The 16910-nt window shown below is 36.2% G+C and overlaps 4 protein-coding genes across 6 annotated transcripts; all 4 read right to left on the bottom strand.

Annotated features, from left to right (window-relative positions):
• Positions 1 to 809: 809 nt before the first annotated feature.
• Positions 810 to 2472, bottom strand: LOC113734883 (UDP-glycosyltransferase 75C1-like). Its single transcript, XM_027261643.2, has one exon. The coding sequence runs from the start codon at positions 2323 to 2325 to the stop codon at positions 931 to 933; it is 1395 nt and encodes a 464-aa protein (XP_027117444.1). The 5' UTR covers positions 2326 to 2472; the 3' UTR covers positions 810 to 930.
• Positions 2473 to 3762: 1290 nt separating this feature from the next.
• LOC113735539 (UDP-glycosyltransferase 75C1-like) lies at positions 3763 to 5646 on the bottom strand. The gene is made up of 2 exons (XM_027262538.2): positions 5485 to 5646; positions 3763 to 5304 (listed from the first exon to the last, which is right to left on the bottom strand). The coding sequence occupies exons 1-2, from the start codon at positions 5644 to 5646 to the stop codon at positions 3880 to 3882; spliced, it is 1587 nt and encodes a 528-aa protein (XP_027118339.2). The 3' UTR covers positions 3763 to 3879.
• Positions 5647 to 9204: 3558 nt separating this feature from the next.
• Positions 9205 to 12815, bottom strand: LOC140037789 (uncharacterized). Its single transcript, XM_072082913.1, has 3 exons — positions 12794 to 12815; positions 9663 to 12692; positions 9205 to 9218 (listed from the first exon to the last, which is right to left on the bottom strand). The coding sequence occupies exons 1-3, from the start codon at positions 12813 to 12815 to the stop codon at positions 9205 to 9207; spliced, it is 3066 nt and encodes a 1021-aa protein (XP_071939014.1).
• Positions 12044 to 16042, bottom strand: LOC113735540 (uncharacterized). Of its 3 annotated transcripts, none has more exons than XM_072082200.1 (9): positions 15922 to 16042; positions 14782 to 15685; positions 14592 to 14675; positions 14432 to 14500; positions 14260 to 14322; positions 14061 to 14165; positions 13860 to 13922; positions 12794 to 13706; positions 12044 to 12692 (listed from the first exon to the last, which is right to left on the bottom strand). In XM_072082200.1, the coding sequence occupies exons 2-8, from the start codon at positions 15419 to 15421 to the stop codon at positions 12835 to 12837; spliced, it is 1896 nt and encodes a 631-aa protein (XP_071938301.1). In that variant the 5' UTR covers positions 15422 to 15685; positions 15922 to 16042; the 3' UTR covers positions 12044 to 12692; positions 12794 to 12834. The 3 variants fall into 3 exon arrangements, with proteins under 3 accessions (XP_071938301.1, XP_071938302.1, XP_071938300.1); XM_072082201.1 differs by lacking the exon at positions 15922 to 16042 and adding an exon at positions 15771 to 15912 and having other exon boundaries at positions 14592 to 14666; XM_072082199.1 differs by lacking the exon at positions 15922 to 16042 and adding an exon at positions 15771 to 15912.
• Positions 16043 to 16910: the final 868 nt, after the last annotated feature.

Below are 16910 nucleotides of genomic sequence, written 5' to 3' on the forward strand. Positions count from 1 at the left end.
AGTCTTCTGGAAATTTTTTCCCGCGATATCTTTTTAATGCTAACCACCTACAATTCACGCAAATGTCAAATATGAGTGAAATCCCCTTTCTTAGCACCATGAATAACCAAAATTAGGACAAGATGACAGTGCAAAACGTGCCAAATAACGGCTCTATCATAATTTTACTTCAACCATTTGAACTTTACACTCTACTTTATTACTCCTTAATTTGGTGAAAACGATCCTAATTAAGCCAAATATTTACTATTAACACTTCGATACTTCTTTGACGAGTTTGAAATTGTCTTTAATCTTGAGTTATTTATTTGTCGAGTCGGATTTAAACAAATTTTTAAACAAATTTTTGTTACATCGGGACTCTAGTAGCTTGAAATTTTTTCATATAAAACTAAAGTTTGATGCCATTTTATTGACCTAAGATTTTTGTCAATTTTGGTACATTAACAAGCATTATATATTTCTCATGCATGTTTCGCTTGATTTATCATTGACGAACCAAATTCGAAGAACATGTTAGCAAATTAAGCTCAATTCAAATATTGAATAGGTTAATTCATTTTTCAACTCCATCTTTATAACCCCTATTAGTGCACGTTTACATTGTTAAGCCACAATGGCGAAGAAACGTCTGTGCTTACGTAGCACTTCGAAACACGCAAAAGACTGAGTCAAAGGGAGGCCATTGCAATTTTCAAAAAGTCAAGTGCAGGAAATCCACAAAAAAAAAAAATTTTTTTTTGTTGAAAGAAGGAAATCCACATTTAAAGCTGTATGCGGTCCCAAGCAGCTTTTTTTTTTAAAAGGAGTTTTCAACAATTAAATAGGTATTGTAATTTATTCAATCATCAATACATGATTACAAAAAACCTATGATTTTGATGGACTGAAACTCAAACACAGCCCTTTTACAAGAAATTAGTATCATTCTCACTCCAAATTCTGCAAGAAGTTTCTGAAATTGTTATGTGAAGATCCATTTTCCTTCACAGCCTCAATCGCCATACAGCTCCATTTAGCAGAATTTCTTCTTATTTCTTCCCCTCGTTCATCACCTCCCATCACAATATCCAAGCACCTCCTGATCTCTGCTCTTTCCACAACACCTTCTTCATTAGCTTTTGCTCTCACCCCAATACCCCAAACTTCCTCGATCAACTTTGCATTCGTTGTCTGATCAGATAAATGTGGACATCCCACAATTGGAACCCCAGCAACAATACTCTCCAGTGTTGAATTCCACCCACAGTGTGTGAGAAAACACCCTATTGACCTGTGACAGAGTACCTCCATTTGTGAACACCATGGCACTATCATCCCCTCTTCACTTGATATATTTTCTACCACTGCCTTTACGTCTTCTTCCTGTTCGTTATCTGCTCGTAACACGAGCAAATAAGACCTTCCAGCTTCCTTTAATCCATGCAAAATCTCCATCTTTCCTTGTTTCTTTAAACTCAAAAGGCTTCCGAATGATGCATAAACCACTGACCTTTCTGGCTTTGAGTCCAACCATTGAAGACAGTCATTTTCCGGGATGTCAAATAAGTTGCCACCAACAGATTTGTCAGATGAATCGTAGCCATCACAAAAGGCCGATGGAATCAAAGGTCCAATTGGGATCAAATTCATTCCATGAACAGCTTTGATTGATGCTTCTTCTAACTCGTTAAAAGTGTTGACAAGCACACAAGCTTTTGAGTCTTGCTCTAAGATCTTAATATTTTCATGAACAAATGGAACTATAGAAGCAAAGAATGGATCATTCGGTAAGAGAAAGGTCGGCAAATCCTCCTTTTGGAACAAGGAAAGATCAGGCAATTTTATGGAAATTGAAGAGCAATCAACTTCACGAATTTCATCATAAATTCCATCATGGCTATTGAAGTACCTGTGGTAGATGGCAAACGAAGTGGCACACTGGATAGCCAAAAGCGCCGAATGAATATTCATTTCACTGGCCACTTCTGCCACCCAAGGCAGCAACACAGTGTAGATTGCAAAGGTCACCGGTCGGCCCTCGTTTGATGAAGCTTGGATAAACTTGGTAAGGTCTTTAGAACCGAAACACTTGACATCTGATAAAAAGCACGCGAAATCGCGGTTTTTCATGGATTCTGCATCATCATAGCCATCCGAAAAGGATGCAAAAGAGAGACCAATAGAGGCTGGAGGGTTTTTAATGCGGCTAATGCCATAAACCGTGGTGGCAAAGGTGACTTGTGCACCGGCTCTTGCCAAGTTTTTTGCTAGCTGAAGAGTAGGGTTGATGTGGCCTTGGGCTGGTAGAGCAGTGATGAGAAAGTGCTGGTGCTTGATGTTCATGGTGGATGCTCAATTATTTCCTAATCTTTTGCGCGTATTGGTTATTGACTGATGAGGAGATTGCAAAGCTTATATTCAAACTTGTGTAAATGACTTTTACGCTTCAATTTGTGAGTTGTGTTTGGAAGTATGCATCTTGACTAGCTTCGTTCACTTGATCCGGTTCCTGTGCGTTGATGCTTTTCTCCATAAACCACATTTTCCACAATTCATGATTGGAACGTGTAACATAAAATAAAAGGGGCCAACTACGTTTCAAACGTTAAGAAGTATACTATATACCAACCAACCAATCACTGAAGTATACTATCTTTCTATTCTTCACAAAAAATAAGACAAGTTCGCCTAATTCTTTCCTACTCGACTGACTTCATTGACGAACATATTTTCTGTGGCATCAGTAAAACATATTTTCTATCCTTTGCATTATTTGGACAGAATTAGTCAGTGCGTGTCAAGTTGCATAAGCCATCAAGTTCAACTTCTTGGATTAATTTGTAATTTACGAGAAAAAAATAAGCCAAAAAAAGAACAAGAATATGCTTTTGCTATTTATGATCCACTAGGTGTTCATTTTTAGTTGGCTTTTTTCTGACAAACACAAGGAGTGAACAATATGGAGGTTTCTTTTCATTGGTTTTACTTACATTGTTAACAATTGAACTTGAATAGGACATATTTATGAGTTTAGTGTACAATACGTAAGGAATTAAAGTTCATGGTGGAAAGTGTACAATGTTAGGGGTACAAATTTAAAATAGTCCTATAATTTTACTAATCAGCTGTTACCTAAGTTGTTATTGCACTCACCTGTTGTCTAATTGGTTAAATAAAAAACTTCAACTTTTCTGATGTGAAGAAGGTGCTCGAGCGATTGGATTAGGAATTTCGGTAAATTACAAATAAATCCCTTATGATTTCATTTATTATCACATGACTCCTCTAACATTTTAAACCTCCAATAATTTCATATAAAGTGGAAACTTAATGAAAAATAACCTATATAGCGTCTTTAGTTGAAATACCAGTAATATTCTTGTTTAAATGCTACATCAAATGATGACTTAATCACCTTATATAAAATCACATAGGAATTATGTAGATAAATGCAAAAACTAAAAAGGGCTGTAATGGATGTTTATGCAAACCATAGTGGGGTTAAGCAGATATTATGATCTTATCACATAGACTTTTGGAGCATCTCTCGTACAACTGCTGTAATTAATTGTGTATTTCATCTATTTTCTACTTTACATAAAATCATAGGAGAGTTATATGAATATTTTGAAACCTTAAAGGGGTTATCTGGCATTATGCACCACTATGGGGGTTATATGTAATTTACCCTAAATCTTTTCCCTTTTTCATCGGTCTTGGTAAGTGATTTAAATAATTGTTGGAAACATAATTCAATTTGATCATGTAAGACGCGACCAATGCAACAGAAAGATGAGCAATAAATTCAATTGGCATGTTAGTCATGACAAATGACAAAAGGTTCAATTGATGATCACTTCATAAACTCAGACTCAAAATCATCATATCCTTGTCTCCTTACTCTAATTTCTGCAAGAAGTTTCTGAAATTGTTATGTGAAGATCCATTTTCCTTCACAGCCTCAATCGCCATACATCTCCATTTAGCAGAATTTCTTCTTATTTCTTCCCCTTTTTCACCGCCTCCCATCACAGTATCCAAGCACCTCCTGATCTCTGCTCTTTCCACCACCCCTTCTTCATTAGCTTTTGCTCTCACCCCAATACCCCAAACTTCCTCGATCAACTTTGCATTTGTTGTCTGATCAGATAAATGTGGACATCCCACAATTGGAACCCCAGCAACAATACTCTCCAGTGTTGAATTCCACCCACAGTGTGTGAGAAAACACCCTATTGATCTGTGACAGAGTACCTCCATTTGTGAACACCATGGCACTATCATCCCCTCTTCACTTGAAATATTTTCTACCACTGCCTTTACTTCTTCTTCCTGTTCGTTATCTGCTCGTAACACGAGCAAATAAGACCTTCCAGCTTCCTTTAATCCATGCAAAATCTCCATCTTTTCTTCTTTCTTTAATGTCACAAGGCTTCCGAATGATGCATAAACCACTGACCTTTCTGGCTTTGAGTCCAACCATTGGAGAAAGCCTTTTGAGGGGGTGTCAAATAAGTCGACACCGACAGATTTATCAGTCAAATCATTGCGATCAGAAAAAGCTGAAGGAATCAAAGGTCCAATTGGGATCAGATTCATACCATCAACAGCTTTGATTGATGATTCTTCCAACTCGTTAAAAGTATTGACTAGTACACAAGGTTTAGAGTCTTGCTCTAAGATCTTTATATGTTCATGAAAAAAAGGAACTGTAAAAGCAAAGAACTGATCATTAGGTAAGAGAAAGGTGGGCAAATCCTCCTTTTCGAAGAAGGGAAGATCAGGCAATTTGATGGAAATTGAAGAACACTCAACTTCACGAACTCCATCATAAAAACCATCATGGCTATTGAAGTACCTGTGATAGATGGCAAATGTGGTGGCACTTTGGATAGCTAAGAACGCCGATGGAATATGCATCTCGCACGCCACTTCTGCCACCCAAGGCAGCATAACTGTGTAGATTAAGAAGGTAACTGGACGACCCTCCTTGGATGTAGTTTGGATCAACTTGGTAAGGTCTTTATAACCGAAACGCTTTGTATCAGATGAAAAGCTCGTGAAATCGCGGTTTTTCTGAGACTTTTCATCATCATATCCATCGGAGAAGGATGCAAAGGAGAGACAACCAGAGGCTGGAAGGTTTCTAATGCGGCTAAATCCATAAACCGTGGTGGCAAAGGTGACTTGGGCACCTGTTCGTGCAAGATTTTTAGCTAGCTGAAGAGTAGGATTGATGTGGCCTTGAGATGGTAGAGCAGTGATGAGAAATGCCGGTGCTCCATGTTCTTGTGGATGCTTAATGGATAATTTTCTAAATTTCTGAGTGTGTTAGTTAATGACTCATCGGAGATAGCAAACCTTATATTACTGGTGTTTGACTTTGTGCTTCCATTTGTATTCCTGTTTTTAAAGTTTTAATTCTATTCTTAGTGCGGCCAATCCAATTTATCTGATGTTGACAATGAACAGTAAGTTTAATAACTTCAAACAAGCTAATACAGTGCAGGCAGTAGAGACGAACCAGAGGACAGCAGAGTCCTCTTGGACGGCTCCATGTGAAAGGCAGCTGATAATTGATTCTTCTGGGGCCATATTCAAGGACTTGGGAGCTGCTGGCGTAGGGCTGTTTGCTGCGCTCATGATGGTGACAAGTGGGTTCATCTTTGTTCATGATCATGGAGGTCAGTTCAGCGTTGGTAGAGCACGTAAAATTCCGGGAGTACAAAGGCCAGCAGTTGCTCAAAGCTATACAGGGTCTAAATATTGATTCTGAATTTCCCACTATGCTTGCTATTTTGACCGTGGTTCAAAGTCCCTTTGAAAAAAAAAAAAGAAGCACCGTTCAAAGTCATGTTCGAGCTCGTAACGTTCATAGGTTAGACGAGAAACTAATTTATCATGTAAATTTTTAATCAAATGGTGTATAACATGTCGTCTTTGTTATAATTTTTTTTTTTCAGGAAACCATCCGATTGACCACTAAACTATTTTCTTTGCACTCTTTTGACCCCTCAATAATGTAGTCTCGCAAATATGCCCCTCAATAAAAAATTGTCACGTTTAAGGATTCTCGTCAAATTTAGTCATTAGTGCCGACAGAACAAGGGATAAAGTGTATAGAACGCCTTTAAATTACTTCCATTGTCAAGTTTTGGTCCCTGATCTAAATTTTGTTTCAAAGTAGCTATTGAACATTAAAAAAATGTATACTTTCAGTCTTTTCAGCCATTTTAGTTGTAAATGCAATTGGAACCAAGGGTCTTTTTTTTTTTTAACCACTTAATATAACCATTGGATCAGAATTAGAAGGGTTATGTTGAAGAATACACTTCGTTAACCCCCTTATAGTTTAAAACTTTACCATATAACTCTCTTATGATTTTCAAAATATACACATAATCCCTCTATGGTTAATAAATAATTTTTAACTTTACATATGAGTATTTTTTACTTTTAGTTGACTTTGTTATAGAATGCAAATTCCATCACTTTAACACTTTAATCCAAACTATGAAGATGTTACGTATAACTTTTGAAACCATAGAAGGTTACGTAAAAAATCACTAAACCGCAGGAGAGTAAAGTGTAATTTGCCCTTAAAAATTTAAACAATTTAGGAGGTGGATGATAATATTTAAATTTTATTGTGGACCTGCTCCTCTATTTTATGTGTTTATCTTGTACCTTGAAAATTTTCAACTTTTCTGAGTGAAGAAGCAGCTTGAGGGGAGGGATCGGATGAAGAATAACATAAATCTTTCCAATTCTTCATCGTTCATGCACAACGTTTATATTATATATACTAGTTGTGGTCCCCGCGCGATGCGCGGGCGTCGAGGGATTGTTTTTTTTTTTTTTTATGTTATTGCATTGAGGAACTGAGTGATAAGTGTATTCTACAAAAGGTCGCTGTATTGCATTTGTTATATAGACATTCACACGTATTTACAGATATTTACAACTAAAGCTTCTTGGAGCTTTTTATAGTTTCAAAAGTATTTTTTAAGCTTATTTTGCCTAGGTTTCGGTGCGCTGTTTTTTGATGGGGCTTTCTGTCAGTTTGAGTGCGGTGAGGAGATTGTTGTCTACATTTGCTGAAGATTCAGGTGTGTACAACTTCGGTTGTCTCTGGCTGTGGTGGAGAGTCGATGAGCATTTTTGTTGTATTTTTTTCTCCACTAATTGCGCTGGAGCTGCTTTCTGAAGTATCGGTGATGTTAGGAAGTTTGTGTACTATGATAGCCGAGTATTTCATGTTGGTTCCTGAGACATAGTTTGAAGCAGTCTTTTTGATGAAGCAGACTATTATGCTGCTGCTGACACTGTCTTCTATTGCTTGATAGTTGAGTTTGTTCTACAATGTAAAGAGAATCATAAGTTTTTATTAGTGTAAGGTATATGTAGGTGTTTGTGTAATAATAGGAGGTTAGAACGTATTGAGTTTATATATGCTCACCTGTTGCTCCTGTTGTTGAATTTCTTGTATTGTAAAAGGAAGCAACTGAGAAGCATCATTTCCATAGAGATCCAGGGTCATATTTCCAGTGTAATCCTCTAGTTGCACAGTCAATCGACGTCTATTTTCGAGTGAAGATTATTGTGATGTAATTTTTTTAGTAGATAACAACTTGTAAATATTTTGTTAAAGTGGAGGTTTCGATCATACCTTGGGCTGACTTGGACGCGTGTGTTGCAAGATGCACAGACAATTGGCCACTGTGGAATAGAACGCACAGATTTGAAGCATCGTGGGCATGCGTTGTACCAGAATTTTTGACTTCGGTCAAGCAGTTTAGGAGTTCCTTGTATCCAATAAGCCTGTTGCTGTCACATATATGTATGGTTATTCATTTTTTTTTTCTATTGTGATATTTAGTGATTGACCTGTGTGTTTTGTGGAAAGGAGTTGTGTAAGTGAAATTTACTAAGGGAAATTGAAGGTAGTCTCTTATTGTGGTCATTTCCTCTGCATCTGGTAATGGTAGCAATCTTGATCGATCGTTGTATGCTTGGTCAGCCATTAGATGTCGGATTTGATACTCATTTTTTGTTGTCCTGCACAGTATGTTTTTGTCAGGATAAAAGCTATTCATGCAAATGTAATTAAGTAGTGAATGATTGGAAAAGTTTTATAGTATAAGGGTATTATTTACCATGTCTTGATCTCAGAAGCTTGCTGGATTGGTGGATTTATTAGAATGCTAGAGCCAAATTTCGTAGACAGATTCATAGCTGCGGTGAAGATATCTGGATCTATAAGTACAATTTAATTTGTATATGGTAATGTAATTAGAATGTAGGTAGGTACTTACTATGATAAGAAGTCACTTTGAGTCGTAGAGCAGCAATGAAAGGCATATTCTGCACCATGTTGGTTAAAGTTTGGCCTTCATCAATTTCATGATCTCCCCAGAGCGTCAAGATTACAGGCATTAAACTGTTTATTTATTTGACAGAATTAAGGAATATGCTAAAATAAGTCTGATGTGAGATCTGATAGATGTGATTGTTACCTTTGATCGATAAGTATGATTTCTCTCTTTGGTGTTGTTCCTTTGTAGGTACGAAGATGAACTTCACTGACAACACCTAGGACATCTAATTGGAGAAGAGTTATATATATTTAGATTGTTACAACAAATTTAATATAGAATTATATTTTTTTGTTGAAGTGGTGTACCTATTTCGCTGTTATCATCTATATGTTGGTGGAATTTCTTGAAAGGAGTGAAGTTGATTGTGAGAGGAAGCTGCGGAGGGTTTGGTTCTTGGATAGCCTCAACAACAGTAGAGTTATCGATTATCCAGTTACACTGGTTCTCATGAGTTTGGTATTCTAACTGTGTTCGCTCCACTCGTGCATTTGATATCATGTACCTTTTGTAAAGATGGAAATGATCTTTGAAGAACTCTATGTCAGATTTGCAGATGATGGCATCAACCTTGTTTCCCTGAGAGGAAGTTTGTTTTCCATGGTAAAAAAAAAGTAATTATAATTAGTTGTTTGTTATGTAGATATATATAAAAGAGAAGCTAATCATACCTCATCGTCAACCAGAACTAATTTTTTGTATTTGTTTCCAGCCTTTGATATTTGGACTTTTTGTTTGTCAAACACTTGAACTATAGCTGTCAAGTGTTGCATATTGGGTACAATTTTATTGAGTTTGCTGATATTCCTTTCCATGAGTGAAAAAGAAAGTTCCTGAATAATGCCTGTCAGTTAACAGATGCTGCAAAGGAATGATGTAAAGAGTTAAAGCTATAAATTAGTATGAAACAGGATATTCATCATATAGAGCTATGTTCAGTTTTTATTAAATCAACAGGAGTAATGTACGAATGGTAATAGATCTAGTTATTTGCTATGTCTAAAACATCTCTGTATACTATATTTTGTGTGACATTGTATGATTCAGTATTGAAATTAGGGGGTCTAATTAGTATTTTAATAGATGTACTATTTTTAGCTCTAGACATTGCTACATAAAATTGTCCATGAGAAAATACCGATTCACGTAAGTATAATCCAACATAATCCAAAGTTTGACCTTGAGCTTTATTAATAGTCATTGCGAAACACAAACGAACAGGAAACTGAATTCTTTCAAAAGAAACAGGGCAATCAATATCATTATCTATTCGAAAACAGATTCTATGAAGAAACACCTCTTTACCAGTAAATTCACCACAACTAATAGTAGCATGTATAATATTTTGTGTTAAAGATTTACATATAAGCCTGGTGCCATTGCAGAGACCTTCTGGAGGATCAATATTTCTTAGTAGAATTATTGGTGTATTTGGTTTCAGGATAATTTTATGAGGTGGGAAACCATTTGGAGTTAAACTATTAAGGAAATCTTCTAAGACTGCTTGTTCTGATTCTATAATGGATTTATCTCGACTTATATATTCATGTGCTTGTCCAGGAAAGTTCTGTATAAGGATGTTATTTAGTTCATCAACAAATTCATTTTTAGTTGTAAGTATTGCTCGATTTATCAAAGAAAAGTTTTCATTAGTAAAAGCTGTAAGATCTGGAAAAACAGAATTTATGAGTATATTGATGGACTCATCTTCATTAGTATAGGGTATGAGAAGGTGGTCTGGCACGTGAATGTTGGTATCATCGATCAGTGGCTCCGTTCCATTTCCAATTCGAAGGAGATAAGCAGTAAACTGTGGATCAGCTATAGCTCTCATATTTTGGCTGAGATGAAGCTTCGTGAGTTGTGGCCAGATATAGGAACTAATGATACTTGCTTCAATAAAATCTGTTTTGATTCCTTTTGTGACTACGGGTAAGACCTGTCTGAAATCGCCGCCGAATACAATAACTTTTCCTCCAAATAATTCTGTGGAGTCCATGAGATCTCTTAGAAGCTTATCAACTCCTTCGATTCCATGTCGATGAGTCATTGGTGCTTCATCCCAAAGAATTAATTTTGCCTGACGAATTAAATTTGCTGAAGCACTTTGTTTGCTAACTTTACACATGTTAGCTGGATTCATATCTATAGGGATTTTGAAGCGCGAGTGAGCTGTTCGTCCTCCGGGTAAGATAGATGCTGCAACTCCACATGATGCAGTTGCAAGAGCTATATAACCCTTTGATCTTATTTCAGCTAGCAAAGCTTTGTATAGAAATGTTTTTCCAGTGCCTCCAGGGCTATCAATAAAAAAGCATCCCTTTTGTTTGACAAAGATAGCATCCATTATGTGGTGGAAAACAGTTTTTTGTTCTGCATTAAGCTGTGTAATGGCTAATAAATCTGCTTCCGATACTTGAATATTGAGTTCACTTAAGGTGTCTCTTGTATTTGTGTATCTATCTCGGAATCTCAATGTCGTAGAGACCAAGGAAAAGCTGTTTATGTCTTTTCCCATTGAATCCAAAAAGTTGCTGATTTGGTGTAATACCTCAAGTTGAATCTGTTCAGGAGGTAAAGTAGATGTCCTATTGTAGTCTTCAGACATTGCCTGTTCAAATTTGTTCCATAAAGCTGGAGGATTTACCGGTGGGAAATAAACTAATAAAGTTGCAAATAATCTCCTTAGACTGTATGGCATATGATATGTAGCAGCTTCTTCCATACATTGTTCTTGTGAATCATCTGATTCAAAATAACCTCTCAGGATAGTTGCTTGTCGATACGTACTAACATGAACTCCATTTACTATCTTCAAGTCATCAAAAGATGTTGGTGCTTTGACATGAGTAAGCAACAGTCTAAGAAAGTAGCGTTCACCCTCTGTTGGGCTGGCACTAACTATCCTACCAATGCTATCTTTTTGTTGTCTTACCGCCCAATATTTTTTTCCAGGATACCATACAAAATGCTCTGGAAACTCTTTGTATGTACATTTTAGCTGCTTAGCTAATGGATCAGTAGTGTTCATGCGAAAAAATTCTGTTAGCATTGTTCTTTTCCTGAAAGAATTTTGCAAAAGATCTCGTAAATCTTCCTTTTCATTAAAAGTCATGCACTGAAAATTCTCAAGGTGTAGCTGAAGATGAATAACTGCAGGATGCATTTCAGATAACGAAAATCTATAAATACGCCATATAGCTTCAACTGGGCATACCCATCTAGCTGATTGATATTCTGTAATTTCATCAATCTGAGTTGGTTGGTTATTAGCTATTGGTTCATTATCATTGTTAACCTGAAAATGTATCTTATCATGTCCTTTGTAGATATATTTATAGATATATTTAACAGCTTTAACAGTAGAACATATTTCAACATTGATATGACAATTGAATTTCGCAAGTAAATAGGGGTTGTATGGAACTACCCACCTGCTATCGAGTTCTTGTCCACGGACAATGATTTTCTTGCCATCATTTCTTCGTCTATAAGCTGGATAGGTGTTGTTTCCATGAGTTGTTCTGCCAGTCCATTTCTTGGGATAGTTATTTCTGCACCTTCTCATAAATGAGCCTTGCATACACACGTTATTTGGATTTTTTGATCCGCATGGGCCATGCATCATGTGCTTTCGAACCATATCAAATAGATGTTTATTTGCTTGTTCATCTGGTATTTCAGCAGACACAATTCGATCATAGGATTCTGTCGAATATAATTTTGATCTCGGCTGCAGAATAATAAGCATATGAATATGTGGTAGCCCACGTTTCTGGAATTCCACAACATAAGTATATGCTGCTACATCTCCAAATATATGCTTTTTAAATAAATCTTCCTTTAAAATGTTGACCTTTGCATGAAACACTCTTGATAGGAGATCTGGTCGGTTGTGAGCTTCATCTGTACGTAACATGGCTTCTTTTATCTCTGGCCAAGCAGGGTTACAAGTCATTGTAATAAATATATCAGGTCGGCCAGATTTTTGTACAAGAGCCATTGCATCTACGTATCGCCTTTTCATATCTCTTGGACCCCCAATAAACGAAGCTGGAAGGATAACTTTATGGCCAATCTGTGCTCCGCGAGATTGTCCTTGAACAACACTATCCATGAGCCCTTGTAATTGTTCCCTGCGTATTAATTGCTGTCTGCTTCTGTAGAAATCTAACCGCTGAGTCTCAATCTTTACATACATCTCAACTACAAATTGTTGAAATAGTCTTCCAGTGTTGAGAATGTTAGGTGTGCACTGGTATCTGATTTGCATTTTGTAAGCATAGTATTCTCTCATTGATACATATTCCTTTGAGTTCTCGCATCCTTGAATAGCTGTACATAAAATAACCATTAAGAAAAGTGATGTAAATATAAAATTATTATTGTTTCTATTTCTATCTATATATATAAAAAATGCATATAGATAGTCTGACCTTCCTCTTCCTTGTCAATCATTTCTTGAGCAGAACAAAAATTAGACAATGTTGCTGAAGTCTGTTGTGTTTTTTGTTGCTCTCTTTATTTTTTTTGGATTGACTTTCTCTGATCTTTTAATTCCTGGATGCCAACCAGTTTCTCCTAATGGGAACAAGAGCGGGTACTGCAGAGGATCATAGCATCCATAATAATATTGAATTCGATGAATATAACCCTCTTTGGTATATATTTGTATATGCCTAGAATAGATGTTTGCTGAATTTTCCCCTTCAACCCAAAGAGCTGCAATTTGGGAAGCTGTTGGCTGGTTAAATACACGTTGATCATTATCAGTGTGAGATTTCAAGACTATTTGATAAGAATCCAGCTGAGGTACGTTTCGTAAACTACGAAAAAAGCAAGCATAAGGATTTGTCTTCATAACTTCCATGATTTTGATCACAAGGCTTTCAGTTAATCTGTCTGACGTGGCCATTCTATTCTGTAGCTCATGATCCGTGTCATGGAAGTAAAGTTGGAGATACATTCCTGAACCATGATGAGGAATCAGTTGATTAATAAAATGGTAAGTCTGTCCTTGAATTTTGAAAGTGTAGATCCCATTGTTCCTTTTGCAGAGCGCCTTGTCGTAGTGAACACCAAATGAAGTGAAAGCAAACATATTGTTATATGTTCTAACATATGTACGGAAACAAATCGCTTCTTCTGTTTGAGCAGTGAATAGTTCAACAAGAACACTGGGCAATTTATTGTCATGGAGAACAACAGAACCATCAGAGCAGCAAAAATTAGTTGTTTCAGAATGGAACTTTTTTGCATGACAATATTGACAATCTTCCTTCCGAGGTAACTTATTTGACTTGTGAGGTATGCAATTAAGTGCGTCAATTCCTTGTATGACTGTATTACCTATGAATAAAAATGATAGATTGTTATATTGAGTGTTGATCTAGTTCGCAATAGAGCAAGATATTAATCAATCATACAGGTAGTGGCAAAATATCGAAGGGGGAAATTTTAGGGGTCTTTTGGTGCAATGAGTAAGAAAAAAGTGTTCAGAACCTTTCGCTGGAGCTACTTTTTTCCTAGAGCGTTTGACCGAACAATGCCGTGAAGAATTTCTAGCTGTATTAAAAAAAGATAGCTTACTAACTAATCCAAAAAAATGAAATGATGAATAATTGTATACGCGATTAAGGAAGGTGAAGATTCAAAATATTTGCAGTGAGAAGTTTATGTTTAAGTAAGAGAAGAGTATAGTACCTTGACTTTTAGTCTGCTGGCCATTGTCTTGTGTAGCTATTTTGGATGTCTTAGCATTATCTGGTGCAGTTGTAGGAGGTATGGCAGATAAGGGTGCTGATTGCTCTATTAAGAGTAGGTGTAGAAAAAATGATTAAATCATGTCTGAAATCATAGTGTTTTGTAAATAGGCTTAGTCAAATAATTAAATATGTGAAACCTGATAATTCCTGCAGGCTTTGAGATAGAAAATTATAACAACCAGAGCATAGCTGACGTTCATCTGATATTCGTATATAGAAAATAGATAAAGATTAATATTCAATGTAAATAGATTAAATGGTAGATCACATATGGAAAAAAAACATAAACAATAGAAGAGACTAACTAACCTGAACAATGAGTAACAGAGTTTCCAGAGCATATATACTTATCACTGGACTTCGTATTTGAGGAGCATCCTAATTATAAATCATCACATGTTTATAGTGGATAGTAGAAATGTAATGAATATTAAAAGCTTAAATCGTGAAATGTAAAAATAATTAATACCTTTGTCATAACTTGAGAAAACAGTGACGTGTTTTTTACATTTGTCATTGTTGTTTGACTGGGATAGATTCGTCTCTGAGAATACTAATCAGGAGTCAGCAATGTAGAATTGAGAAAAAGTAAGAGATAATAATAATATTATAGAATCCGAAGCATGGATTAGACGTTCATTTGTATATAAATAATATACCTTTTGCATTAGTGTCAACTGGCTTTTCAATAACTAATCCAGAATTAGATGGTACTTCAGCAAATAAAATGTTGTTTGCAGCAGGAAGGACACTTTCCATTGTTTGGAGATTTTCTGGAGAGGGTACTTTAGCAGATAATATGTTGTTTGCAGTAGAAGTGGCACTCTCCATTTTTTGAGGATTTTCTAGATCTTCACTCGACAGGCAATTGGTACTCATGGTAGCAGTTGATGCAGTAGCAGGAGCAGTATCGACAATTTCTTCAGTATCTTTCGATGTATGAGTACCAAAAGATAGGTGTAATTTTTTCTTGTGATAAGCCTCTCTCTGTTTCTGTCGACGCATTTCCCTCTTTTTTGCCAGACGGTCTTGCTCGTCTTCAACCTTTGCTTGGTTACGGTGAACGCGAAAAGTCTCCCCAATAACTGATTTTTCAGCTCGTTTCAATTGTTCGTGAGCAGGAAGCGCAAAAAATTTATTTAATTTCCTTCTTTGGTATGCCTCTCTCTGTTTGGCCAAACGAATCTCCTTTTCTTGAGCAGAGAGTGCAGCATATTGCTCTCTTAACTTTTTATTACGTTGGCTTTTTTTTTTAGTTATTGAATCAGTAGAATCAAGAACAAACTTCGACAAACTCATTTTATTAGACAACAAGAATCAAATAGCCAATAAACAAAAGTGCAATATATAGCAATTCAAAACCAATAAGACATTCAATAAACAGCAGAACAAGGAAAACAAACATGCGTATAAAAACTACACAACGGTACTCTTAACAAACCATAAAAGAGTCGTGATATTAATAAGAAAGCATGGAACGGAACCTGAAATTGCTGAGGAAACTTGCACGGATAAGGAGCAGCTAATGAAGTTGGAGAGATGAGAAACAGGAAGCAGGAAACTCTGCAGGGATAAGAAATACTAAACATAACAGGGATAAAAAGCAGCAAACGAAGCTAGAATTCGACAAAAGAAAAAAAATACATACTGTTTAAGAGCTGCAAAGAAGAAAATGCAAGACGATGAAAAAGATAGAAGATGGAGAACAGAGAAACCAGAAACAACGTTTATATATTGTTTCAATGGGTTACTTTCTTTCGCACAAACAAAAACCAGACGTCGCAAAACCAAAGCTCCACCTGGAATGCACAAAAACAATGCCCTGCCTTGAGTTGAACTTCCCGAGTGTGAGATGAGTTGCAGGAGTTCATCCAGAGCTGCCTTTTCAAATGAAAAAAGAGTTCTGATATGAGACGTGCAATTGTACCCATGACTGTGATCAGGGACGGAGCCAGAAATTTATTTTTGAGGGGGCTGAAGTGTATTAAAAAAATTTTTTTGTGACGAAATAAATATATTTAATAAGTAAAATTTAGAATCAATAATTATAAAAATAATAAAAACATATAATTATACATACCCAAAAATAAGTATTGGTAGTTGTTGCACTCGAATAACGAAGAGGAGGCAATTGCATTCTGCGAGTCTTCATCCGTTGAAAACGCTACAATATTTGCTCATTTTCAATTGTTGCAAAAATATCCTTCTCGATGGGATTGCAGGAAAAAAAAAAAAAAAGCACAGTCGGAAGATGGACCTCTGCTCTTACCTACCACCGTAATATAATGGATTAGGATTCCCAGCAGCAGTTACTTTGGGGCAGCTTCAGAGCTTTGCCAAGTTTATTTGCTACAAATTTTTTAAAAACTTTAATTATAGTAATCTCAAAAATTTCTCAAAATTTTTAAACTACACACTTCAAAATATTCAAAAATTTACGCACTTCAAAATTTTTTAAAAAAACTTCTATAGTAAGATACAGTAAAGTTTTAGACAAAGATCCAAAAAACTCACTTGCCAAACCGGGGCAACATTCGTAGCAGCACTTTTGTGAAGAGAATAAATGTTTGTTTAATTCCAACGGCACCACTCGTGACTTCTTGAGGCAGCAACAATTGACACCAGCTGAGCTGAGCTGAAGAATTGCACGCTTCGATGGGCCTTCTGTCCATTTTCCCAACGTCAGTCAAATCCATGGGCCATGGACACCAGCAACAATTGACTTTTCTATTTGAACTTTGGTCTACTCTTCCTTCTAACCCAAAAAAAAAAAATTTTGGCCTACTCT

The sequence above is a fragment of the Coffea arabica genome, chromosome 3c (assembly GCF_036785885.1).
Source record: "Coffea arabica cultivar ET-39 chromosome 3c, Coffea Arabica ET-39 HiFi, whole genome shotgun sequence".
NCBI classification, from domain to species: Eukaryota; Viridiplantae; Streptophyta; class Magnoliopsida; order Gentianales; family Rubiaceae; genus Coffea; species Coffea arabica.